Source organism: Delphinus delphis, chromosome 10 (genome assembly GCF_949987515.2).
Source record: "Delphinus delphis chromosome 10, mDelDel1.2, whole genome shotgun sequence".
In the NCBI taxonomy this organism is placed as follows: Eukaryota; Metazoa; Chordata; class Mammalia; order Artiodactyla; family Delphinidae; genus Delphinus; species Delphinus delphis.
In genome coordinates, this window is record NC_082692.2 from 96,593,506 (window position 1) to 96,619,527 (window position 26,022).

Genomic DNA, 26,022 nt, shown 5'->3' on the forward strand with positions numbered 1-26,022 from the left:
GCTAAGATCCCACATGCCTCAGGGCCAGAAAACCAAAACAGAAGCAATATTTTAACACACTCAATAAAGACTTTAAAAATGGTCCAGGGCTGGGCTTCCCTGGTGGTGCAGTGGTTGAGAATCTGCCTGCCAGTGCAGGGGACACGGGTTCGAGCCCTGGTCTGGGAAGATCCCACATGCCGCGGAGCAACTAGGCCCGTGAGCCACAACTACTGAGCCTGCGTGTCTGGAGCCTGTGCTCCGCAACAAGAGAGGCCCGCGCACCGCGTTGAGGAGTGGGCCCCGCTCGCCGCAACTAGAGAAACCCTGCACCCAGAAACAAAGACCCAACACAGCCAAAAATAAATAAATTTATTTTTTTTAAAAAATGGTCCAGGGCTTTGCTGGTGGCGCAGTGGTTGAGAGTCCACCTGCTGATGCAGGGGACACGGGTTCGTGCCCTGGTCTGGGAAGATCCCACATGCTGCAGAGCAGCTAGGCCCGTGAGCCATGGCTGCTGAGCCTGCCTGTCCGGAGCCTATGCTCCGCAACGGGAGAGGCCACAACAGTGAGATGCCCATGTACCGCAAAAAAAAAAAAAAGGTCCATATCAGGGCTTCCGTGGGGGCTCAGTGGTTAAGAATCCGCCTGCCAATGCAGGGGACATGGGTTCAATTCCTGGTCCAGGAAGATCCCACGTGCCACGGAGCAACTAAGCCTGTGCGCCACAACTACTGAGCCTGTGCTCTAGAGCCCACGAGCCACAACTACTACAGCCCGTGCACCTAGAGCCTGTGCTCCGCAACAAGAGAAGCCACTGCAATGAGAAGCCCACGCACCGCAACGAAGAGTAGCCCCCGCTCGCCATGACTAGAGAAAACCCGCCCGCAGCCATAAATACGTAAATAAATAGATAAATAAATGAATCTATTAAAAAATTGTCCATATCAAATTTAAAAATTGCTTACAGTATTTGTTTTTTGGGGTTTTTTTTTTTTGGCTACACGGCTTGTGGGATCCTAGTTCCCCAACCAGGGATCAAATCTGTGTCTCCTGCAGTGGAAGAGTGGAGTCCTAACCACTGGACCACCAGGGAATTCCCAGTAGTTTTTTTTCTTAAAAGAAAAAGATTGACATTTTTAATAGTTATGTGTGTATAACTGTAAAGCCTAAACATTACTCAGCAAATCAGTTGATGAATTACATTACGTTTTTATCCATTTTCACTTTTGCCTTGGAATGATGGTCTTTCTTTCCCTGTCACTGCCACCTGTCATTATAAGCCAACCACTCTCACCATATTTATAATAAACAAGGGATAACTTTATTCAGCAAATGTAATATGTACAACTGATATTTCTGGGATTTGCTTTAAAATAATCATGTAGAAGAGGAAAGATTATAGATAAAATAAGATTGGCTATGAGTTGGTTGTTGATTAAAACTCGGTAGTCTGTGAGTTCATTACAGGGTTTTCTCTGGTTTTGTATTTGTTTGAAATTTTTCATAAAGTTTTTTTAAGATGCAAAAAAATAGCATATCAGACAAGATAAGTAGTGTGAAGAAAATTTTGAAGGAAAAGAAACAGATGAATAGCTAATTAACAAAGGTGGTTTTCCATTCAGGCAAAGGAGTTTGAACTAACCCAGTAGGTATTAGGTAGCCATTATAGGTTTCTAATAGTAGAATGATAATGGTCATAGTTATTTAGCGTCATGGGAGAATGAAGAGTAGATTGAAGGGTTGAGAACTCAGGAGAGCAGTTCACTGCAACCTTGAAATCATAAGGAGGTGAGTAGTGTTGGTGAATGGATGGATAAAAGACAATCTGTGAAATATTCAGAGGAGAAAGAATACCTCTGCATCTACGCTGTCAGTCAGGTGCTAGTGCCAGCTCAGTGAAAAGGAGAGGTTTTTTGCCTCATTGACCCAGGACTTAGATTTGAACCATGTCTGGTGTCATAGTGGAGTATATACCAAATGATTTGTAGCTACGTTACAAATTTAGTCAATATTTTGGCACTCTGTCTTTTAGTAAGTCAATATTGACAAGCTTCTTGTAGTTTCAAACTTTTTTCTCTTTCTGAAGGTAATTAAAAATGGAAGGCATCATATATACTACTGAGGCAGAACTGCTAGAACAGAGTTTTGATAGCTTATTTGAAACTGAAGAGCTCAAATCAACAGATGCCAGCTAGATGGCTAGCATTTGTTTTTTCATTACTGGGAAAAGAAATTTAGAGCTTGGCACTGCATTCTATTAAATGAATTTAAAGTTATGTCATGGGACAACCATAAGAAAATACTTCCGTTGTGTAATGGTGCCTTATCTAGGTTTTACTTTGAAGATCCCATCCCAAGTTTAGTGAAAAAGCAACTGAGATTTCCTACTTAGTATAAAAGAATTTTAGAGGACATCCAGTACATCCAGTCAGTAGTCTTAAAAGTGTATCACAGAAATGATGAGAATTTGCAATTAACTTTCATTTTAGGGTTTTCTTGTAGGCTGTAGAGAGTCTTCTAAGGAAGAAACTCTATGAGGAATGTTAGAATTGAAATTATTTTGAACCTTACGGGAAAATGTAGCCTTCCCACTATGTTTGTAGCAGTGTAAAATGGCTTTAACTTTCTGGAGGGTGGTTCGGCATCACTACTAAATGTGCTCATGCCCTTCTAGCAGTTCCACTTCTAAGAATGTGTCCTAAGGAATTGTTTATACACATGTATAAAGAAAGGCATATGTACATGTACATGTCCATTCAGTGCAGCATTGTGTATATTATGGAAAATTAACAACAATGTAAACATTCTCATGCAGAGAATTGATTTAAATTATAGTGCATCCATAGGATAGAATACAGTGCTGTCTTTTTTTTGTTTGGCTGCATTGAGTCGTCGTTGCGGTGCACGGGCTTCTCATTGCGGTGGCTTGTTTTGCGGAGCATGGGCTGTAGGCGCACGGGCTTCAGTAGTTGTGGTGTGTGGGCTCAGTAGTTGTGGCTTGCAGGCTCAGTAGTTGTGACACACGGACTTAGTTGCTCCATGGTGGTTGGGATCTTCCCAGACCAGGGCTTGAACCCCTGTCCCCTGCATTGGCAGGCAGATTCTTAACCACTACATCACCAGGGAAGCCCCAGTGCTGTTGTTTAAGAGGAAGAAATAAATGTTGTACATGTGCATATAGAAAGATGTCCGAAACTTACTACTAAATGAGCAAAGCTGATTAAAGAAAAGTAGGGTTCTCACTTTCATCTTTGGGGAACTTTGGGAAGTGGAATTATGTGAGAATTTCACTTCTACTTCTTATGCGTTTGTAATGTTTGTATATTTTTATAAGCATTTATTATTTCTCAATAAGTCAATAAAGATACAGCTATTGGTCAGGAGAGGATCTCCGTTGTGCATATCAGAATTATTAAGCTTTAAATTCCTTTACTGCTAGATACTTAGCCACCTGGTCTGTCAAATAATCACAGAACACATATAGTCAGCTTCTGTTTGTCTGTGTTTTGAAGGTTCTTGCTGCCCATTGTTCTTTATTCTTCTTCATTCTTAATAGAATTTTTCATGAGACCAATCAGTGAAAAGTTTTGTCTAAACAGTTTAAGAGATTTATAAAAGAATCTGTTTCTGTACCCCTCTGTGTCATTGCTAAAAGATGGAGTGGTTTGGGGTTTTCTTTCTTTGGGGGAAGGGTGTTGTTTTCACTTCAGGATGACTCATTAATTGTAGAGACACACTTCAGGATTTTCTTTTCCCTTCATGGTTGTGAAGATGGAATACTTTGGCACACAGGCAAACAGAAAGAGTTTTTGCAAAGTGCCTACCCTCTTCTACTTGGATAAGAGAAACTTTATTATTTTGGGGGGAGCGGGGGCTGCGTTGGGTCTTTGTTGCTGCATGCGGGCTTTCTCTAGTTGCAGCGAGTGGGAACTACTCTTCATTGTGGTGCATGGGCTTCTCATTGTGGCTCCTCTTGTTGCGGAGCACGGGCTCTAGGTGCGTGGGCTTCAGTAGTTGTGGCTCGCAGGCTCAGTAGTTGTGGCTCGCAGGCTCTAGAGCACAGGCTCAGTAGTTGTGGTGCATGGGCTTAGTTGCTCTGCGGCATGTGGGATCTTCCCAGAGGAGGGATCGAACCTGTGTTCCCTGCGTTGGCAGGCGGATTCTTAACCACTGTGCCACCAGGGAAGTCCCAAGAGAAACATTTTAAAATAAAACTTAAGATCGTTTTTATACGTAGTAGAGTTACATGAGTAGTTACTCACTTCATGATTGTTGAATGAACGAATGAAGAAAACCCTGACAAATCTAGGTAATATAAATCCCAAGAGAGCCAGGAATGTTAATCTGGACTTGTTTGTCTAACGTAGTACCAACAATAATTGGTGCTTAATTTTTTAAAATTTTCTTTTAGGGAATTCCCTGGTGGACTATTGGTTAGGACTCTGCGCTCTTACTGTGGAGGGCCGAGGTTCAATCCCTGGTTGGGGAACTAAGATCCCACAAGCTGCTCAGCAGCCAAAAAAAATATATTTTTAATTCAAATATTGCTATCTAAAGTTAGTAGTGATTACTTTAATAAGTAGAACCTATCCATTAAAATCCTAATTTTCTTCTTAACTCCACTACTGTGTGTGTGACTTCTTATAAGTTAACACTTTTATAGCTCTGTTTCTTCATCTATAGAATAATGAATTAGACTCTGAACTTGAAACTCTAAATTTCTTATCAACTGGAGAAATTTTGCCTAAACTACTGAAAATATAAAGATATCAATTCCTTATAAATATGTATGTCTCACTTTGTCTGGAGTAAGTAAACATGGTTCCCATTCAGGGTTTGAAAATGAAAAAAGTATGGATTTAGAGGAGGCAGACACAGAGGTAGGAGAGGTTCTTTTCCGATCTAGTATGGAACATGGCTCTAAAGCATGATCAGAGGCTTCAAACACAGTAGGACAAAACCTTTAGAAAGTCTTTAGAATATAGCTCTTTAAAGAGATAAATCGAAGTTCATTGAGGGTATCATCTTTATTTGACACTTAGAAACCTAAAATTTTCCTAACTGATTATTGTTAAGGGCAGAAAGAGTCTGTGCATCCTTGGTTAGTTTAGCAGTAAATATCTGTTTATCATTGTTAAATGAGTTGTAAATAAAATATTTCTTTTTCTTCACTGTCATCTTAAAATAATTTAAGATTTAGTTTCGTTATTTATAGAGTGTACTCTTACCCTGTTACTCACCCCCCTTCCTTCCAAGCACAATGAAGTATGTCTTCGCCTCTATAATATTGCCATTATTGAAGTATTTCATGGGGAAAGAAATTCTTACTATGGACTGAAATAGGATTTTTTTTTAATTGGGTTTTAATTACCTCCTACTCTAGTAAGTTTAGAGCTTTTGTAGACATCAGTTTATTGTGCCAAGCCCAGTAGCCCCTAGAGGGAGTATAAATTTAGGCAAAGGAGCCAAGGGATAAACAGGTGTTGAAGGAGAAGAGGTGGGAGAAAAGCAAAACTTTATCTTGGCTCTAAATTACTAAATAACGATGTTTCTTTAGTCTCTCTTAATTGTTTATCCCAACACGTTTGTCTTTTCTTCTCTTCAGCCCTGAATTTCTAGATCCTTTGCCTGTATTAACTTGCTTCAGATCATAAGCCTAACTTATAACTTACACTACCCCAAGTACATGAACTTTTCCCCAGATCTCTGAGCTCTTTCTCTTTTCTTAGAGTACATCTCTTATTTTCCAATAATTCTTATTTATTTCTTCTAATGCTTATCACTTCTCTCTCCTATACTTTTCTTTTTTTGCATGTTTCTTACATATCCTTTTCTCACACGGTTTATTTTACTTTAGCAAAATTGAAATATACACTGTTAGAGATGAGTGAAAATAATTTTTAGCCACATTCAGATTATTAGTAGCACCTCCTCTTTGTTTACGTATATTTTGAAGTTCCAGAGAGCCACTTAAATTATTATTTGCTACAAACACTAGTCTATGTGCACCTATGTCAGCAGTACAGGTATTATTCTTTCTACTGTACACTGAGAAAACCGAGACATTGCATGAATTGCCCAAGTCAGTGTCACGATTCACAGAAATTTAGAGCAGGAGGAAACCCAGTGAAGATTTTACTTTGAGGAACTTAAGTCTCATCTATAAAAAGTGATTTTTCAGAAATCACCAGACTAATTAAGTTGTAGGCTAGAACTCAAATTTCCTAACTCCTAATACAGTACTTTTTCTTAACATACATTTTCTCCTCCCAAGATAAAAAGCTTTATGTTAAACAGTACAACGGCAGTGTTTTTCCTCAATATCTCAGTTTGGGTGGGAAATGGAAGATAAGCGTATAATGCAGCTGCCACATTAGTTCTCAGGCAAGTTGGTTGTGTAGCTAAATGTACATATATATTTACTGCTTTCTTAAGTGTTATGTGATTTAAAAATTGAGGATATAAACATACAAAAAAGTCTTCTAATATTCTCTCTGTCTTCCCTTTTTACTGTTTAGTCATTCAAAAGTAGGAAATTTAAGTATAGAAGTATTTAAGAATAATCTCAACTTACATGTGTAACAAAATTTTGAATAATCAGTAGATTCAGAAGTTGAATCTTAAAATTAGTGGTTATTTTCTTTTAACCCTTATTGAAAATTCTTCTGACTTTTTTTCCATCTTAATTGTGTTGAATTTATTCATTTATTGGCCTATTAAAAATTTTTACTGCTTCAGAGTTATTCTGTATCTCTGTTGATTTTTATTAATAGTTTAAATATCGGGGTAGTAGATTGGGCTGAACATATTGATTTCAGAATACATTTTAGAAGCTTGTGTTTATAGTGAATCCCAGTTTAAGGGTTATTGCTTTCAAAAAGAAGAAATTTGGGCTTCCCTGGTGGCGCAGTGGTTGAGAGTCCGCCTGCCGATGCAGGGGACACGGGTTCGTGCCCGGTCTGGGAAGATCCCACATGCCGCGGAGCGGCTGGGCCCGTGAGCCATGGCCGCTGAGCCTGCGCGTCCGGAGCCTGTGTTCCATGACGGGAGAGGCCACAACAGTGAGAGGCCCGCGTACCGCAAAAAAAAAAAAAAAGAAGAAATTTGGTTAATTGTCGCATCTGGCTAGTTGGAGTTTAGAGAAATGAGGTTTCTTGTATACAGAGTCTTTTATTTAGTATTCAAGGCAGGAAAAAATCCTAATAATTTCATAACAATACTGTGTGAACAACCTGATACTAAAGCTCTGAAAAAGAAACCAGGCCTAGGAGATGAGGAGTCTAGGGAGGATTTTTTCTTTTTTTAAAAAAATATTTATTTATTTATTTGGTTGCGCCAGGTCTTAGTTGCCACATGCGTGTGGTTTCTAGTTCCCTGACCAGGGATCGAACCCGGGCTCCCTGCATTGGGAGCGTGGAGTCTTAACCACTGTGCCACCAGGGAAGTCACCTTGGGAGAATTTTTAGGTGGAGGATGTTTTAGATTCTAAAACAGTAAGTTGTGGCTAATAGGATGAAAATAATCATTAACCCTCTTAAAAGATCTGAAGTAATATTACTGCCCTTGAGAAAAGTGGGCATTGCAAACTGATATTACTCAGCCTACCTTTTGTGTCAGCCTAAGCAAGAAGAGATTTTTCTCTTTTTCTGTAACACCTGCCTATTTTTAACATATTGAGTTTCACATAATTTCAAAAATGTCTAAAAATACACCTTTCTGGCCCTGAATTAGTGAGTGTACATATTTGTCTTTACTTTGAAATCTCATAATTGGGCCCTAGATTGCAGAGTGAATTTAAAACTTAGGGAATCCACTACATCCCCAAACATTTTTTTTTATAAGAAGGGGAGAAAAGTGTAAAATTTCAACGTAAATACCTTGCTGTTAGCTTGAGAATTCATAAAAATAAAAATAATCTCAGTGTTTTCTTTCAAATGTAATGATAGAGGATAGATATTATAAAGCCACAGGAACTTAAAAGGGACATTTTGAGAAAATGGCGTGTTTGTATATATCTAAATATATATTCACTAACATATTTTGTCAGAGATCAAAACTGAGGAAGAAATTTGACTTTCTGGTGGTTTGTGAGAGAGTTGATCAGAGATTGCTTCTTGGCTAAGTTGCTGTCTGCATAGGCTGTTAACAATTGTTTCTCTGGCAGCAGATCTTGTTCATCAGGATTGCATCATTTCTGGGAGAATGGCCAAGGTCCACAGCCACAGTACAAAGACTGTCTGAAGCATATGAGGCCTGTTCTTTTTCTGAAGCGGCACTCCTCTTCCTGCCAGTCCTCTTCACAGGATTACTGAAGCAGACTTGTTCTGAATTTCTTTCATCGGATTGGCTGTTTATTGGACTCTTGTCTCCCAGCTGCTTCCGGCTCACCTGGCTGATGCAATTTCTTTTTCTGAAATCTCTGTTGGAGTTGTTCTTAAAACACTTTTTGTCTGTTTTCTCTGAGAGTGACCTGACAGATCACATGGGTCTTGTGCTTTCAGCAAGTCATATAGAGAAGAGACTGTCAGAATGGCAGATACAGAGACTATTGACCATTTCTGAATTCAATTTAAAAGACTGGGGTAATTATAAACTATTTCTGGCACGTTCTTAAAAGCCTTTTCCTTAGAAACTATATGTAAATGGTGACTTCTCAAAAGAGTACTCAGTACTGGGAGTCAAGCTGGTTCTGCTTCTGAGTCCAAGAACTTAACTACAGTTCCTGGGGGGTCTGATGGATTGTAGTTAAACTGAAATGAAATTGAAATTGTGATGCATTCATTTTCCCCCTACTGTATACTCATGTACTTATTTCTCTTTTTACTCCTCTCCATTTTTCTTTCTTATTTGTTGTTGCTAAAGGAGTCTGTTTCTTCCTTGGTGTAATTTTTTTCTTCCTTCCATTTACTGTTACCTTCATACCTTTTATTTTTACAGTTCTGAGTATGCTCTTTTAAAATTGTTTCTAAAGAATAGTTTATTTTCCAATTTTTAATAAAAAGTTAGAAATCCATAATATATCAACATAAAGAACATTTACTCTCTACTGCTTGGTAACTGGAATCTCACACACAACTCTTTGCACATATATGATATAGCATTTCAGATGTTGAAACTCCTTTCTGGCTAATGTTAAATTTGACTTTTTACCCCCCCCCCAAGTCCTATGTCATCACCTATTTTCTTTTTGGAGTGTAGAAAGCTAATTAAAGCTCTGTTTTCTACATGCTTTCCATTGTGTAGATGACCACAAATGGATTCCCTCTTGTCACTCTTTCTGTAGTAGGACAAGAGGGTAGGGGGAAGCAAGGACTAATATGAACTCTAATAGATCATGGTAGGTCCCTGTCTGACTGGAGAATAAATCTGACATTTGATTAAAGAAAAGCCTCCGAATTTAAGAATGGGTCAGAGGAGGAGAAAAGCACCTCCTAGGAGAGATAAAAAGAAGGAATCCTTTGGGAAATGGGAGAGAATTCTGATTTGAAGGAAAGAAAAGGATTACCCAGAGACAATATATATCACTTCTTAACTCAAATAGACAATTGCCTTTTCTACCCTTTATTTAGGTTCTGGCTTTACAGGAAAATAAGATAACAAGGTTAAAGGACAAAGATACAGTACTAAATGGAACAATTACCGTTAAAATATTATTTCTGTAGAATTCTATTCCATGTGTCCATCTGTGTTATTTCTTTCTATACTAATTTGCTTCTCAACTTTTTCTAGGTCTTCAGAACTACTGGCAGATAATTTTGGGGGACTTCATATTCAGAGGTCTATAAAAAGGTGACTGAGCCAAGTAAATTCTTTTAATTTGTTTTAATTTTTGTACTTCAATGAATGCTAAAAACTATAATTTTGATATGAGTGATCATAATTTATTCAGCAAATATTCTCAAATACCCTCTATGTGCCAGGTGCTGTTGTAGGCTGTGGAACTACAACAGAGGATAAAATACAAAAATCCTTGTTCTCATTGAGTTTTTACTTTGGTAGGAAGAGAGAGAGACAAATTAACAAGTAAAAGATACTTTGAAACTGTTCCACCTAGAGATTTTAATTCTTATCAATTCTTTCTAGGACATATCTCCAACTATGTGATAAATTAGTAACTGTTATAACTACTAAGCTTGGTAAACTATAGTAGGAGCCTATTGTCTTGTCTTATAAAACCAGGGTAATTATAGTAAAATACTGCATATAGATGATCTGTTAGAAGTTTTTCAGTTAACATTTTAATAGCTACATTTTGCATGTTATTTAGGAAAGGAACTAGTCTTGGGGTCATATGAGAAATTAGGTTTTGTTATCTTTTTTTTTTTTTTTTAATTAAAAACACCCAATATTATAAGAGTATTATTTGGAACAGGATAACCAAGCTAATCCAAAATGCCTTCATCAGAAGAGTGGAAGAGGTCATGTAAAATTACACAAAAGGGAAATGGAAGAATTCATGAAAGTAATTAACTACTTAATCTTTCTTAAAGTTATTTTTCAACTATCCAAATTAGCTGGGTTGAGATTTCATTAAGGAATGTATTAATCACTTACTCATTTATTAAGGAGATATTATCTGAAGTGATTTTTCCATCTTTTCCTTTTAGTATATCTTTTTTTGACTCAGAAAAATAACCACTGTCAGCTTAGTTTTGTAAATTTTCTTTTATCTAGACACCTACATTTTTTTATGGGCATATAACAGTAATGGCTATGACAGAGGATTTTTTAATGGTGTTGAGTAATTGGTAGTGAGGGGTTCTTTACTGAAATATAACACACGATTCAGATTCCTGTATTGGTCAAGGTAGTAGTATGCTCATTATTAGACTCTGTTCTGGTTATTTAGCCAAGTAGCCTCTGGACTTTTTTTTTTTTTTTTTTTTTTGAGAATTATGCAGTGATACCAAATAGAGAAAGAGTTGTAACCAATAATCCCCAATGTTTAAAAATGCCCTTTTGGGCTTATTTGATAGGTATTCTCTCTTCTGTTACTAACAGATTTTATTTCAATTTCCCAGAGGATTAGAGAATGTACTGCTCTCCTCTGTTCGGTTTGTTAGGGAAAGGAAACATTTATGTGTAAAATAGGCCCAAAGGCAGAAAGTTGTATTAGTCACTTTTGTTTTATGAGCTGTGAGGAAGCAATAGATAGGAAGATTTGCCCTTTTCATTTCAGTCTCAAGTCCAACATGTCACCTCAAGTTGAGTGGGAACAGGTATATTGCCACACCCGGATTTGGAGAGTCCTAGGTCCATTGGTGAGATCCAGCTCTTTCAAAGTGTAGGTGCCAGGGAGGACTGCTTAGTTTATCGCTGTTCTAGCATTGTAAAATAATGATACAGAAGAGTATTATCTTTACGTGTTCTTAAAAATCTTGTCCTGATTCACTGTTCACTATTGGTTTTCTTTTCCATGTTAATTTGCTTCGTATTTCAAAATAAGAGTCAAGCATCTGAGATCATCTACCATTTTAAAATTTGCATTGATCCCCTGTATTGACTCAATTAATATGGTATAGTTTTCATTTGATTTAATTTTTTTAGTATAAATAACCGTTTTCTACTGTCTTATTTGTCTTATCATGAATCAGTATATCAGTCATGACTTCTTTTTGTAGTTTTTTTGCAAAAATCTGTATTAACCTGGGCCTTAACAGTCACATTGACTTTCTTTCCTCCCACATAAAATGCTTTGTGTTCCATTCTTTTAATGTTTTTTTTTTACAGAACTATAAAATCACTAATGTAAAGTCAAAGTACACTTTTTCCCTTTGCACCATACCTCCAAATCTCTTAATCTACTTAATCTACTTTTGTTTCTTTACACTACCAAATTTGTTTCTTTCTGTTCCCAAACTCCACTGGCTGTGGTCACCAACTCAAGGTATCCTCACTGCTTTTCCATGCAAAATTTTCTTATTTTTATCATGAAACTGTACACTTTGTGGTTTATGTTTTTATTCATACCTAGCAGTGGATATTATCTCACAGATATCATTACTAACTACATCTTCTCCCAAAATTATAGTTATTAAAAAGGTTTAAAAGAAGGAAAAGAGTATTCCATGACAAAAGAAGGCAATAAGAAACAGCTATTCAGTCAAATATAAGCAAATTGATTTCTTTTATCATCATATTTAATTTGGAAGGAATAACATTAAACTATAACATTAAACTAGTAAATTCTTTTAACTGTTCTCTTTCTTGTTAGTTAGGTCCTAGGGTGTCAGAAATTTTTGTTTGGTAAGCAGTTGTGGAATGGGAGAAATGTGCTCATTGGTGAGCAGACTGTTACTTTCCCTTTATCTGAAAAGAAAAAAATTAAAATAGAAATGAAAAGTGAGCATAACTTTTGCTAGCTCACTTTGTGGAACATTAATGTAGAACATAGTAAACACGATACAATGTTGATCCCTTGTATTTGTTTTATATTTATCCCTTAAAAGCTTTGTTCAAAAAATAGAAAAATATTCAGTAATATTTGCAATAAATTCAAAGAACTTTCTGGTTACTAGATGTTTTCCTTTTCTGTTCTAGGATTCCTCATGTCCATAACATGTTGGTTGAGGCTCTGCAGCTCACCCCCACTCTCAGAGTGGCCAGTCTCTGATAATTGGACCCCGTGATTTCCACTCTCTGCTGTGTTGGACGTCATGAGCATTGCAATCCCTCTGGGAGTCACCACACCAGATACATCCTACTCAGATATGGCTGCTGGATCAGAGTAAGTGCTGCTTCCTAGGTAGCAGATACATTACCAGTTTGTGTGGAGACAAATTTCTTGTGGGCATCTAATAATAAATAACGTGGTATTTTCTAAACCCAAGCCTAGCCCATTGTAAATGACATTAGACCTTTCCCTTTCCCCCATAGAAACTGGAGGAAAAAAAGAATTAGAAGCGGGAGGAAAAGAATTTGGCGGGGCGGGATTTCTGAGTAAATAATTAATAGAATTAAATTTTCAAGGTAGTGATTATGTTTTCATTTATTTTGATGGGTGAGGAAGATTGAAATAAGTAAGTGTCACTACCTGCTTCTGTAGAGTTAATGATTATCTGATGAATGAAGGATAAGGAGGAGTTCTCTCCAACTGATTTTCCTTGAAGGCCTCTTCCTATGTACTTCTCATTGTTCTAGAGTAAAGGGGCTGCAGCTATATGGGCAGGTTACTTAGACATTCTGATATTTGGGATAGAAAATGTGGAAATTAGTATCATCTGTTTTTATAATATTCATTGCCTAGAAAGAGGACCTTCAAAATCAGTGGTACCAAACTTTTTTTTCAGCTAAGAGCAGCTTTAGGAATTCAGAATTTGTCGAAAAGTCCAATCCCTAAAATAGACTCTCAATTCTTGAAGAATTTAAATGCCAAATGGCAATGAAGGTAGGCCTTCATTATAAAACTTTATATTCACAGTTTAAAATTTTTTAGACTTTTGTACCCCTTCTCTTTTAAGTTGTCCAAGATTCCCCCTGCTCACAGATTCCCCCCCTCTTGTCCTTTTACCTCCCTTGTACCCAATCTTCCTTGCTTACAGAAAGGAAGTGGAAGCCCCCTACCTTTCAAGACGAAGTGGCACTACACCAGGATGTGAAAGTCCAGCGAAAGAGACCCAAGGGGCCTAGGGGGCAGCACACCCCCAGAAGCCAAGTCTATTCCAGGCAGTACCAGGGATTAGGGTCTGGGCTGGAAAAATCCTGGTGTTTTGAATATGTTCAGGTCCAGTTCAGACTCTTGATCCCACAGCCACTTCTTGAGTGAGGTGGGTGTTGCTCTAATTCCCCTGTTTCTCTTGCCATTCTCACAGTCCCTGGGGATTCCTTCCCCTCCAGCAAAGTAAAGAAGCTGTACCAGAACTCTGGGTTCAACTGCATCCCTGATAATAGTGGTTTTCTTCCTTAAGACTGAGAATATTAGTAAAGAGCATGTATGTTTCTTCACAAAGCCACCTAGGATAATTTAACTGTTTCATGACTTCCTTAAAGAGGAAGGCTTAACATGAAGCTACCCTAAGAAGCAGTGTATTATATTCTGGGGTCGTGTAGAATTGAAAGCAGTTTCTGGCCTTATTCCCATATAAAAAGGAAGATGGAGGGTCGGGGGGTAGGGAAGGGTGGATTGTGTTACTTCCAGGGCCTTTTTTCCTGTTTTGTTTTGTTTTTGTTTTTTTGCATGCCACAGAGATGTAGTTATGCCAATAGCCGAGACTACCAATTTTACACCTGTTTCCCAAATAGAGTACTTAAAAATCTTCCTGCATTCATAGGTAATTGTGTAGTGTTAATGAATTTGTATAAAGTCAACCACTAGCCTCCTATATGGATTGGCTGACAGACTGTATATGTAAACAACATTAACATTTGTCAGAAATTTCAACGAACAGATTAACTCAACGAGTTTGGGGTTAGTAGCTAAGGAAAAGACCTAAAGCTATTATTCTTAAAACAGGGATTTTTCCCATAGTACAGAGCTAACTGCCCATAAATGTTGCTAGGGAGTCCAGAAGTAATTGCAGAATCAAAAAATACTTGTGGCCTAAAAGTTTGACTGCAGTGTTTCTGTTTCCTGAAACATTTTCATCCATAATCTCCAGACAGATTTCTGATACTGTGGTCTTAGCTAATTATACAGTTTTTCGTTTAGTATTCCTATAAAGCAAGAGAATGTCAACAATTAGCTTATATACCACTCTGTTAAATTATTGATGATATTTGTTAATGCTTCACTGTGCATATGTCACTGTCATGCATATTCCACTGTTCTGGGCACTCTAAGATTAAACCTGGGGACAGGATAACATCCTCAACTAAATAAAAGATCTAGACCTTACCTTATGGGATTTTAAATCTGATGGCAATGGTATGCATTATGTTTTGTTTTTGTTTTTTTTGTATATTTGTAGGAAAACCTCTAGATGTAACAATAGAAGCAAAGACTTTTCTGAATTTACAATCCTGCCATAAATGAATTAAAGACATTTTCTAAGAGGTAGTGTTATAACAGCAGGTTGCATATTATACTTGGAACAGTTGATGGAGTATATCTTTCGTAAGCATGGCTTCTGTGTATGTGCCTAGCTGTCATAGAAGTTCAAACATAGGGGAAGAAAGGCTATGATTACATTTGCGTAAAATCATTCGCTAATAAAGAGATGCAATCCTAACACTCCAAAATTTTTATCGATATTTTAAAATATAGATAAGAGCTGATATATGTTTCTGTATGTCAGGGAATATCCTAGGAAATCCTGTAGTTACCTGTCAGCATGTAACTATGTATTTAATCAGTAACCAGTATGGAAATTGCAAAGTTTCCTCATCAAAAGATGTGAGCTTAAATTTTAGTATTTGGCATGCATAGCAATATATTAAATGCTATGCTTGACTACAAAGTATTGTGCAGTGGGATGGCCTTTTAACCTACACAATATACATTTTATTTTTATTCCCTAGACTTGCACATGAAGTGCATATGTTCATATTTACCCAGTTTGGAGATGGGTAAGATACAACCGGCACAGCTCCATCTCCATGGCCATCTTTTATTTCATGCCACTTTCCTTTTTCCCGTCCAAAAAAAACAAATTCCATTTCTAATAAACAGCTATCATGTTTCACCCCATGTGTTCAGTGGTACAAAATCTCTTGCATAAAATATGTACAGCTCTTTGAAATACTTGTTTATCTAGTAAATTAACAATGTTGTGTAAAGTTATTACTTTCTCTTAACCTGTCCATCATAGAAACTAAATTCTACCTTCATTTTATTAATGCTTGTTTGCCTTTGGTTTATTTAAGAAACCCCACCTGTTTCCTAATACTCAGAGCTGATTGCCTCTCAGTGAGCCACGTTCAGATCATCTATTTCTCAAGAATACTGACCTGCATTCTTGATGTATTCCCCTACCCCCACCCAGTTCCCATCTTGCAGACACTCTTAAGTAATAAAATGCATGCACTTCACTAACAGAGAATACTTTCCTGTGTCTAAAGTTCTTCTTCACCTAGAAATTACCTTTGCTGTTATTTATAAGATCCCTTCTTACAGTTTTGGAGCAAATAACTGGGTGAGTTGGATACATATCTCAGAATTTTCTTTTATCCCTCACTTCTCAGCTGACATTACACCACATTGAACTGCACACTTGATTCCTGCCAAGTCCTATATTATGTGTATTTCTAAGCAGGAAAAATGTACATTACTTGAAGCAAACAATATTCATTATTTGATTCCCTAAAAGACCCTTTGATCCACCACTAAGGCTGAGTTACGTGTGTCTTTGGAGTTTCTGATTTGTGAATCTCAGTGCTGGTTAATTTAAATGACAGATAACCCATTATTCAGTTCTGCAAATCATACAATTGCATTCGTTAATTATCTTTCAGTATTCTCCAAAACCTAACCAGGTACCTGAGTAATCAGAGTTAAAGTTCTTTTTGCCCCAAAACGTGAATTTTGTCCTTAGCCACCTATGCCTTTTTATTATCAAGTAAGGGTTTACATTAAATTTCTAAATTTGAACACATTTATAATTATTTTATTTTAATAAATTGTGTTTGAACAGTTTACTTTCCACTCAGTGAGGGTACAGAAACATACTCAACCAAGCTTCTCACTAAGCCTGGTTACTTAAGATCTTATGTAATTTTCTTTAAAAGAAGAAAGTTATCGTGGTTTCCAAACCAATTAGGCATAGTGGAAAGAGCACAGACTTTAGAGTCAGACATTGTTTCAAATCCTGGCTCTGTCAGTGGGTAACCTTGGTGAAGTCGTATAATCTCACCACCTCAACTTCATGTTCTGTAAAGATGGGGTGCTGTTTATCATGTTTAGTAGTGGCAGAGTAAATGAATTAATACATATAAAGCACCTTGCAAATAATGGGCAATTCAAAATGGTAGCCAATACTACTGTTGTTATTTGTCGTTAGACTAAACTTCTGAGTACAGTTTTGAATAGTTTGAAGTTCTATGGTATTATCATGCAGCTATTAAATAATTGTGTCCTTGATATGCTTGCATGTCATTGGTAGATGAGAAATTATTACTCTAATATTTGGAAGGTGTTTGGGGGTTCATCAAGATGAGAGGTATGATAAATATAAGATGCCATTGTTTTTACCTGTACTTTCTTCAGGGTATCCTGTCTTGGTAGTGAATGGAAGAGGGCCTGGTCCCTGGGGCAGTGCAGAAGGCACTTTCATCATCTCACTCACTGCAAATGTCATGTGAGGTTTCATGGAAGTATTAAGAGATCCAATTAAGAAGAATAGTTCTGAGTCTAAACCAGCCCAGAGTGGCTTCTCTAGGGGAAACTCCCTGCTAAGCTGGTACGTTTGTGTTTGTCATTAGGGACACCTTGTATCCCAGGTGCCTGCTTTGAGACATCTGCCTGTACTGGCTTCATGTTACACACAAATCCACATTTAATGACACTCCTACTGTTATTTATAGGCTTAGTTATGTTAATCAGATTGTTTCACTGAGTTCTTTCTCTTATTCTAGTGGCTGGTGGTTGTGGAAAGAGGAGGGGTTAGAATGGGAAGTTAAGTCTTAGTTTAAGGGAAGATTAGGTGTTATGCTATCATGCGTTGCTTTTCGCCTTTGTGCAGCCCTGAATCTGTGGAGGCTAGTCCAGCAGTTAATGAGAAGAGCGTGTATTCCACTCATAATTATGGGACCACTCAGAGACATGGGTGTCGAGGACTGCCTTATGCTGTGAGTATGCATTTGTTTCTCTCCAGAGCAGTGATCTTCCTGGAGTGTAATCCATTCTTATACATTGTGACTTTCTTGAAATGTTTATATGCAGCATGACGAAGTTGCCCCTTTTGCACTTCCCTGCCTCCAGCGGACGTCTAGCCCTGCATCATTGTTCTTGTTTTTATGTCCCAGTTGACCTTGGCATTTTGTTTTATCACTTTCCTGGTTGAAGCCAAAAAACGAAGGGTACTACTTTCTTCTTTCTTTCCATATGTACCATACTTTAGGGGAGAGAGGGGCCAGTGTTTGGACACTGTTGATTTAAAAAATCTTATTTTCAGGATCATAATTACGGAGCCCCTCCTCCTCCGACACCTCCTGCTTCTCCCCCTGTCCAGACGATCATCCCCCGTTCTGACCTGAATGGCCTGCCGTCGCCCGTAGAGGAACGCTGTGGAGACAGCCCGAACTCTGAAGGAGAGACTGTTCCTACCTGGTGTCCTTGTGGTCTTTCTCAGGATGGCTTCCTTCTCAACTGTGACAAGTGCAGGTAAGATCGTGTTCCATCTAAATCCAGCCCTGGGTTGCTGGGATTAGGGTTTCTTATTAGTAGGGAAAAGCTCAAAGTATTCTTTCTTGTGTTTGTTAATGTAGATGATTCCTTAGTGCTCCTTGGCTCGAATTCTCTGCACTAGGTGAGAATTGCTGACAACAAGGAATGAGAGATTGATGTTAAAGCTATTGAATTTGATATGAAATTTAATGTCCTGGAAACATTTGGTAGGTGGGAGGAAGGGGGTAGTATATGCAGAGATACTTCTCCCATGTGTGTTGATGATGCGCTGCATGCTGTTGGAAGGACTACTTTAAGTTTATTTTCCCTCTTTAGGGGAATGAGCAGGGGGAAGGTTATTAGACTTCATCGGCGGAAGCAGGACAACATATCAGGTGAGCCAAAGATGGGTTAGGACCATATTTTGACATATACTATTTTGTGGTTTTAATATTCATCCCAAGAACCCCTCTTGTAAGTTCCCATGGTCCCCAGCTCTTTTCATGGACAGTGATTGAAGTCCTCTCAAGACCATTGTAATTCTATTGTTGTGAATTAATTGTATCCAGAGTCAACAATTTTAGCCCTATAGTAATCAAATTATTCCTTGTGAGCATGCACGGGTGCGCACACGTGTGCACACGCACACACACACACATCCTTTTCTGTTACATATACATTGAGGCAGTGGAGATTGGGGACTGAATTCAAGGGTAGAAATACATGATATAGAACAGGGTTTTCTATGCTTAATGCCAATGATGCAGAAAGAATCTTGTTTCTATATGGAATGTAGGTATATGTTCCACAGATAATAGAGTTAATAGTAGAAGTAATAACTTACTGGGTATGGGCTAGATCGAAAGGAATAAGCTGCTTTTAATGTATTTATGAGGCTTTTTGTACAACATGAACTATGAAATAACCTTTTTTCAGGTGGGGATAGCAGTGCAACAGAAAGCTGGGATGAGGAGCTTTCTCCTTCCACTGTGTTGTATACAGCAACACAGCACACACCTACAAGCATCACCTTAACTGTTAGAAGAACCAAACCCAAGAAGCGGAAAAAGAGTCCAGAAAAGGGTCGTGCAGCACCAAAGACGAAGAAAATCAAGGTATGAAGGGTAAAACTATCTCAAATAGAAATGTGTCTGAAATAGCCCAAATTTTGGATGAAGAATGCACCAGAATTCTTTTAAGAAATTTGATCCAGATGTTTGAAGGGCCACTTTTGCTCTTCTTGCACAAATCAGCTAATTTGTATTATGAACATGTAGATCAACCTCTCTTATTCCATATCATCACAACTGGCACAGAGTTTCTTTTGCTCCAGCCCCCATCCCAGGTATGAAATCCCAGCCCCACCTGGCACAAGTCCATGTGTGCTGCAGCCTCCAGTCTAGGCTTCCACTGTCCTTTCAGTATCTCCCACCTCCTCAATCCCAAAACCCAGTCTGAAATTCTTGTCCTGGTACATGCCCACTTCATGTCGTTGGTTGATTGTTTTTCCCTTGTTACAAAAAATTCAGGAAACATCTCTTGAATGGTCTAGGCTTCCTCAGTGTTGTGGTCACTTTCCTGTATTCTCAACTAAAAAGTCTCCAGAAGAAATCTCTTCTGTTTTGTGTTCTTTCTTCCCCATCACGGCAACTTTGTTGCTCCTAGGTGACTTGCCCACCCCTTGTTAAGGGGATTGGTCTTTGTTTCCTTCTTAATTTCAAAACTGGTAAATCTGCAGCCTCACTTAACATTTTTATTTACTTTTTCTTTTAGTGTCAGGGGTGCATATAGGATTTAAGTGATGCATGCTCTTCCCTGTTTATTACCTAATTCTGCAATGGAAAGTATTGGAATTAGCCTCAGAGTTCACTGGCCATGTGCTACCCCTATTCTTGATAATAGTGTGGGGAATTCCATTGTATTTGTTACCTAGGGTAAAGGGGACAGACTAGAACACTAGTTCTTGCCTTAGTTTTAGTCTCAGATAGGTATAACTGTCATTTTGGTACCAAGTTTTGTTTTGTTCTACTTGTTTTCCTCTTTGGGATAGGCATTTCGAGAGGGATCCCGGAAGTCCTTGCGGATGAAGGTAAGGGGTATTCTTCCCTGATGCTGTGTTTTACTTCACTGTGATCTTGCATTTTGGTCAGCTTCTTTCCTGACATTGATGGTCTGGGAATCTTGGACCCTGCTTTTCGTTAGTTTGTAATTGTTGCCATTCAGTTTTCATAGAGCCTTTCTCCAAAGTAGATTTTCTTGACCATTTTCTGAAATATTTTCCCTTTCTGTAATTAGCCTTCATTTATTGGTTTTTCATTAGCTGCTTCTCTCGGCATGGGGGTAAGTGACATTTTGCCAGACAAAATGAGGCTGATGTTTTCCATCATTGTGATTGGCCTCCACCTCAGGAGTGAGGATTTTCTGGTGATAGAGCATCTCTTGTGCACCCGCCCTAGCACCCTGTAGGCTTTAATCACCAGTTGGAAGGATAAATTTCATCAGTAGGAAGGTAGTAGTTTTGATAAGAATACTGGAATTACTTACTTTTGAGCTGTTTTCTCCTGGCATATCTGTTTGGTACAGAAGACTCGGGTGATGCTGGTGTGCTTCTTTTCTTCAGTTATCAAATAAAAGAGCTTATGAGGCATGATTTCGGGTAGTGGTTGGAGAATAGAGAAATTATGTACAATGGTTTAAAGGGACTTTCAGTTACTAGGTGATAAGGAAAGAGTTTGCCCAAAGGAGATTTGAATATACTGTCTGGTATCTTCCTTTACCTATGTGTGTATATAGAAGGACAGCATACCTCCCAAACCATTACTTAATGGCTTCAAAGCATTTAATTAGAATTAAGGTTGAGTGTAATGCCATAAGTATACTTATGCCTAAATGTGTAACTGATATAAAAGCAGGATCTTTCCTGTTGACCGTTCTGTGGTAAACATTAAACTCTTGTTAGTGAGGGGAGGCTTTCTTAGGATTTATGCACACACACACACACATACATATGGAACACCAATATGACTCATGTTAGAAAGATCTCAGGTAGCACTTTATATAAAATTAGAAGGCCTCACCGTGCATATACCCATAAACAGATTTGTACATATCTGTAAAAGAGATGGGAGAGGACTTAAGAGCCCAAGACCATCAGAATCCTGGGATATCTTGGAACACAATTACTGTTTCTTTGTTAGATCTATCTCCTGCAAGGAGACAGTTGCTTAGAGGGGACCTTCAGTAGATTTAAGGGGCAGACGTAGCCCCTGATCCCAGGTGTTAAGCCTTTTCTCTTTTATCAGCTAACTGTTGTAACTTAACTTCCAGAGGTTTGAAAGCAGTTGATTGGCTCTCCCAGAAAACTACATGTAAACCCCAAATATTGCTTGCAGTTTTGAGATGTTGACAGATAGCCCCATAAGCATGTTAAAATTTAGATAACTAAAAAGTACTGGGGCTTCCCTGGTGGCACAGTGGTTAGGAATCCGGCTGCCAATGCAGGGGACACGGGTTTGAGCCCTGGTTCAGGAAGATCCCACATGCTGCAGAGCAGCTAGGCCCGTGCGCCACAACTACTGAGGCTGTGCTCTAGAGCCCGCGCACCTAGAGCTGGTGCTCCAAGACGAGAGAGGCCACCGCAATGAGAGGCCCACACACGGCAATGAAGAGTAGGCCCCCCCACAAAAAAATAGTACTAGTTGGTTTATTTTGATTCTTATATCAGAATTCTAAATTGAGTTATAAATTTTGTACTCAGAATTAATTGTTAGTAAGAACTACACCAAACATCTGAGTGGGAACAATACCTTAAGAATGAGAAGAACCTATCATTTGGCTTTTTAACCCCAAAGTTGAATTTCCCTACTGGAGACTGCTCTAAACCAGGGTTTCTCAACCTCGACCCTGTTGACATTTGAACCAAATAATTCTTTGCAGGGATCAGGGCTGTCTTTCGCATTACAGTCGGCTGTGTAGCAGCATCCCTAGCATTTACCTGCTGGGTGCCAGTAACACACACACCCAGGTGTATTAATCAGAAATGACTTCAGGTATTACTAAATGTCTCCTTGGTGGCAAAACCCCCTCTGGTTGAGAACCACTGCTCTAAACCCACTGAAATGGGGTCTCCGGTACCTGGAAGAATGGGATAGCAGAGTATACAGTTATATTAGTGAACAGTAGCTAAAACTATGGCAGAGGCTTCCAGTATACATTGTTTAACAAGTTATAAGTTCAGTGATCACTGCTGGGTGCTTAAACCTGGGAATACTATTTGGGCACCCCTAATCCCCAGTCTTATAAACACCCTTAAGCCTCAGCTTTTGTACTTTTCTGTTGCTCAGCTGCTACTGACACCTCAAGCTGGTGATAGTCTGTTCTCAGTGTGTTAGCCTTAGGTGTTTGTTACATCCCTTGTTTATTGTTCATTCTTTTGGACTCTAGTGACAAATGTGGAAAACAGTGGTGTTAACTTTTTCCTTTGATTTCCCTGTTCCTTGGGGGAAGGATGGTAGACAATAGTCAATCAAAACTAGTGACACAGAAGTGAAAGAAAGTAATTGTTATAATGGGTATAAATGTTTTCTCTGTAATTTGTGGAAACTATATTTAATTTTTTCATACCTGTTTTTGCAAGTTTAGTTTTTGCAAGTTTAGAGTCGACATGGATTTGCAGGTAGCTTTGGTACTATAGTGTCTTTGCCTTCTTGTTGTCACTAGTGTGACATCATCACACGTTTGTTTTGTTTTCTGACAACACCTTAAGTCCTGAACACAATGGAGGAGAACATGTATCAGAGTTCAGCTGTGTCTCTATAGCACAAGCACATATAAAACTGTTTAGGATGATGTTGGTGAGATGTAATAATCTTTCCTCAGTACTATGTTGTCATAGAGGGCAGCGGTTTTCTGAAAGAGATATAGCACAGTATCTCTCAGCATTTCCTACACTGCCCCTACCCACGCCCCTCCACCCACCTCACCTCTACAGAGGGTGGCTGTTTTAAAATGTCAAAAGTAGAGTGCTAGAAAGATATACTCCAAATGATAGCTTTTTCTATGGGAGGCAAGAGTATGAGTTACTTATTTGTTTATTTGGTTCACATGTATTTTTAGAATGAACATGTATTAATTGTATATTAAAAATAATAAGTCGCACAAAAACATTCTCCTGGATGCTAGTAAAACTACCAATTTGAGATGGCACACTGTTGTTTGATAAGTATTGAAATTTAAGCAATATGGATATTTTAAGGTGTCTGTATTGTTCATTTTTATGAAGATTTTCTTATGAACTTGATGTCATTCTTCTGATAAGTTTGATTTTTATGACTTAAAAATGGTCATTAAATGACAGTGATGGGATGGAATTGCAATCCAGATTAATTTCTCACTTTATAAATGAGGAAGCTGAACCTCACAGCTCACTGGTAATGAAACCATGATAGAAGCCAGATCCTGACTCCCAGGCCATTACTCTTATGGCACACCAACTGCCAAGTGAAAACTAATCTTCTCTGGATATTCAGCCCGCCCCACCCCACCCATCCACCCCTGCCCTTTAATGGACTCTCCTAACCTACTTGACCTTTGTTCTCTACAGAATTCTCCTTCTGAAGCACAGAATTTAGATGAGAATACAACTGAGGGATGGGAAAATCGGATAAGACTATGGACTGATCAATATGAAGAAGCCTTCACTAATCAGTACAGTGCAGATGTACAGAACGCCCTTGAACAACATCTACATTCTAGCAAGGAATTTGTGGGCAAACCTGCTATTTTAGACACTATTAATAAGACTGAATTGGCCTGTAATAATACAGTTATTGGTTCCCAAATGCAGGTAAGGATCAAAGGGTTAAAGACTCCCTAAGTAGTTGAGATTTTTTTTTTTTTTTTTTTTTTTTTGGCGGTACGCGGGCCTGTCACTGCTGTGGCCTCTCCCATTGCGGAGCATAGGCTCTGGACGCGCAGGCTCAGCGGCCATGGCTCACGGACCCAGCCGCTCCACAGCATGTGGGACCTTCCCGGACCGGGGTACGAACTCGTGTCCCCTGCACCGGCAGGCGGACTCTCAGCCACTGCACCACCAGGGAAGCCTAGTAGTTGAGATTTTAAGAACCCAGGAAAAGGAATATTTTGGAATTACTGTTTCTTTCAGATGGCCTTAGAATAACAAATTAGCCAGCTATTGAGCATCTTTAACTAAGAGCAAGTTACAGTAACTGGAAACTGTTCGGATACGTGTTTTTAAACTACGTATCTTTATTAATTAAAAATAGATAAATTAGGGTAGGAAATTTTATATAGTCTCAGTAGGAGTTATTAAGATTAATAGAAACCTAAACCTAAACTCTTACATTAAACATAGAGCCACTAAAGTTTTAATCATATATTTTTCTTAGATTTTTTTTTTTTTTTTGTCTTTGAGGATTCGGGGGGTGGCAGGTTCACTAGATGGAGCCTGTTTCCTAGAAATACTAAGGTTTTATCATATTTTAAAATGTCTGATCATCGAGCTAAGTAACATACAAATAAAACCTAAAAATATTGGTGCCTTTTCCTCAATTAAGAAATATTTTAAATGTCTGCTAAGCTGCTGTTGATATTATCTAATGTTAATATTCTGATTTTATTTAGCTACAGTTGGGAAGAGTCACTCGTGTTCAGAAGCACCGGAAGATCCTGAGGGCTGCAAGAGATTTGGCTTTGGACACTCTTATAATAGAGTATCGAGGCAAAGTCATGTTACGGCAGCAATTTGAGGTCAATGGACATTTCTTCAAAAAGTAAGAGCATCATTCATTGAGTAGTAAGGGCTAAAGTAGGCCTGGCTGAGCATATGGCTATAAAAACCATCCTGGTTGATGGGATGCTCTTGGGGGAAAAGATTACAGCTCAGATAAGCTCACCCCTCTCTGCTATTTGTAGAGAAGTGCAAATAAACCTGCAAATTGTTTAACGTATAAAGTGGTGATGACTCCTTTCCAAGCGAAGCATTCCTTGCTTTGTGCTTATTCTTTAATCAGAAGCAGACAAGCATGTGATGTTTTCCAAGTGTAGGCATTGCAAAGGACTGCTGCTTCTGTCAGCATATGCTTCATATTTGAAATCATGGGGTGGCCTTTTTATTTGTATTGAGAATTACAGGAATTTTAATTATATCCCTAGACCATACCCCTTTGTGCTCTTCTACTCAAAATTCAATGGTGTAGAGATGTGTGTGGATGCACGTACTTTCGGTAATGATGCTCGGTTCATCAGAAGATCATGTACACCAAATGCAGAGGTAAGATTTCTGTAGCAATTTCTCTTTGAATGGAACCACCAAAAGGACAAGTCAACTGAAGAAGCAGTCTGAAAACTTCACCCAGATTAAGGTCTGTAGATAATGGTTATGATCTTTCGTTGTAAGAGATGAAAAACAAAAGTAATAATGCATCTGTTCTCACAGGATGTGGGCAAGGAATGGATTTTCTTTAGAGAAGGCAGAAATGGGCAAAAGCATGTTAGCATTTGCTAAAGAGAAAGAGCTAGACTGGATAAGAAGTCAGTGACGTTATATTAAAGAATTGCCATATAAAAGATTTTATTATTGGGTCAAAACGAAAGTGTGTGGTTGCAGTTTTTTAAATTTTAGCTAATAGGATTGTGAGACAGATTCTAGACATTTCTAAAGTTCAGTATTTGGTGCATAATGAGTGCAACCACATCAAATGCAGCAAGAAAATCCAGAGAGCTTTTCTTATAGACTTAAGAAATTTTAATTTTCTGGTGCA

At 38.4% G+C, this 26,022-nt stretch overlaps 1 protein-coding gene across 21 annotated transcripts in view; it reads left to right on the plus strand.

The window, feature by feature from the left end:
• Nucleotides 1-26,022, plus strand: part of SETD5 (SET domain containing 5) — a 93,048-nt gene that overhangs the window by 25,143 nt on the left and 41,883 nt on the right. For 8 of the 21 annotated variants that reach the window (XR_009520910.1, XR_009520909.1, XR_009520911.1 and 5 more), the window contains exons 2-12: nucleotides 9,712-9,771; nucleotides 12,523-12,709; nucleotides 13,524-17,315; nucleotides 17,598-17,703; nucleotides 18,030-18,238; nucleotides 18,578-18,636; nucleotides 19,178-19,356; nucleotides 20,292-20,330; nucleotides 23,844-24,086; nucleotides 24,884-25,032; nucleotides 25,415-25,532. Coding sequence is in view for 18 of the 21 variants with exons in the window: in XM_060022991.1 (XP_059878974.1) it covers nucleotides 17,224-17,315; nucleotides 17,598-17,703; nucleotides 18,030-18,238; nucleotides 18,578-18,636; nucleotides 19,178-19,356; nucleotides 20,292-20,330; nucleotides 23,844-24,086; nucleotides 24,884-25,032; nucleotides 25,415-25,532 (1,194 nt within the window). In the remaining 3 variants the exon portion in view is untranslated. Of the gene's footprint in view, nucleotides 1-9,711; nucleotides 9,772-12,522; nucleotides 12,710-13,271; nucleotides 13,370-13,523; nucleotides 17,316-17,597; nucleotides 17,704-18,029; nucleotides 18,637-19,177; nucleotides 19,357-20,291; nucleotides 20,331-23,843; nucleotides 24,087-24,883; nucleotides 25,033-25,414; nucleotides 25,533-26,022 lie in introns of those variants that run through there. The other 13 variants (XM_060022978.1, XM_060022982.1, XM_060022974.1 and 10 more) reach the window with 12 other exon arrangements.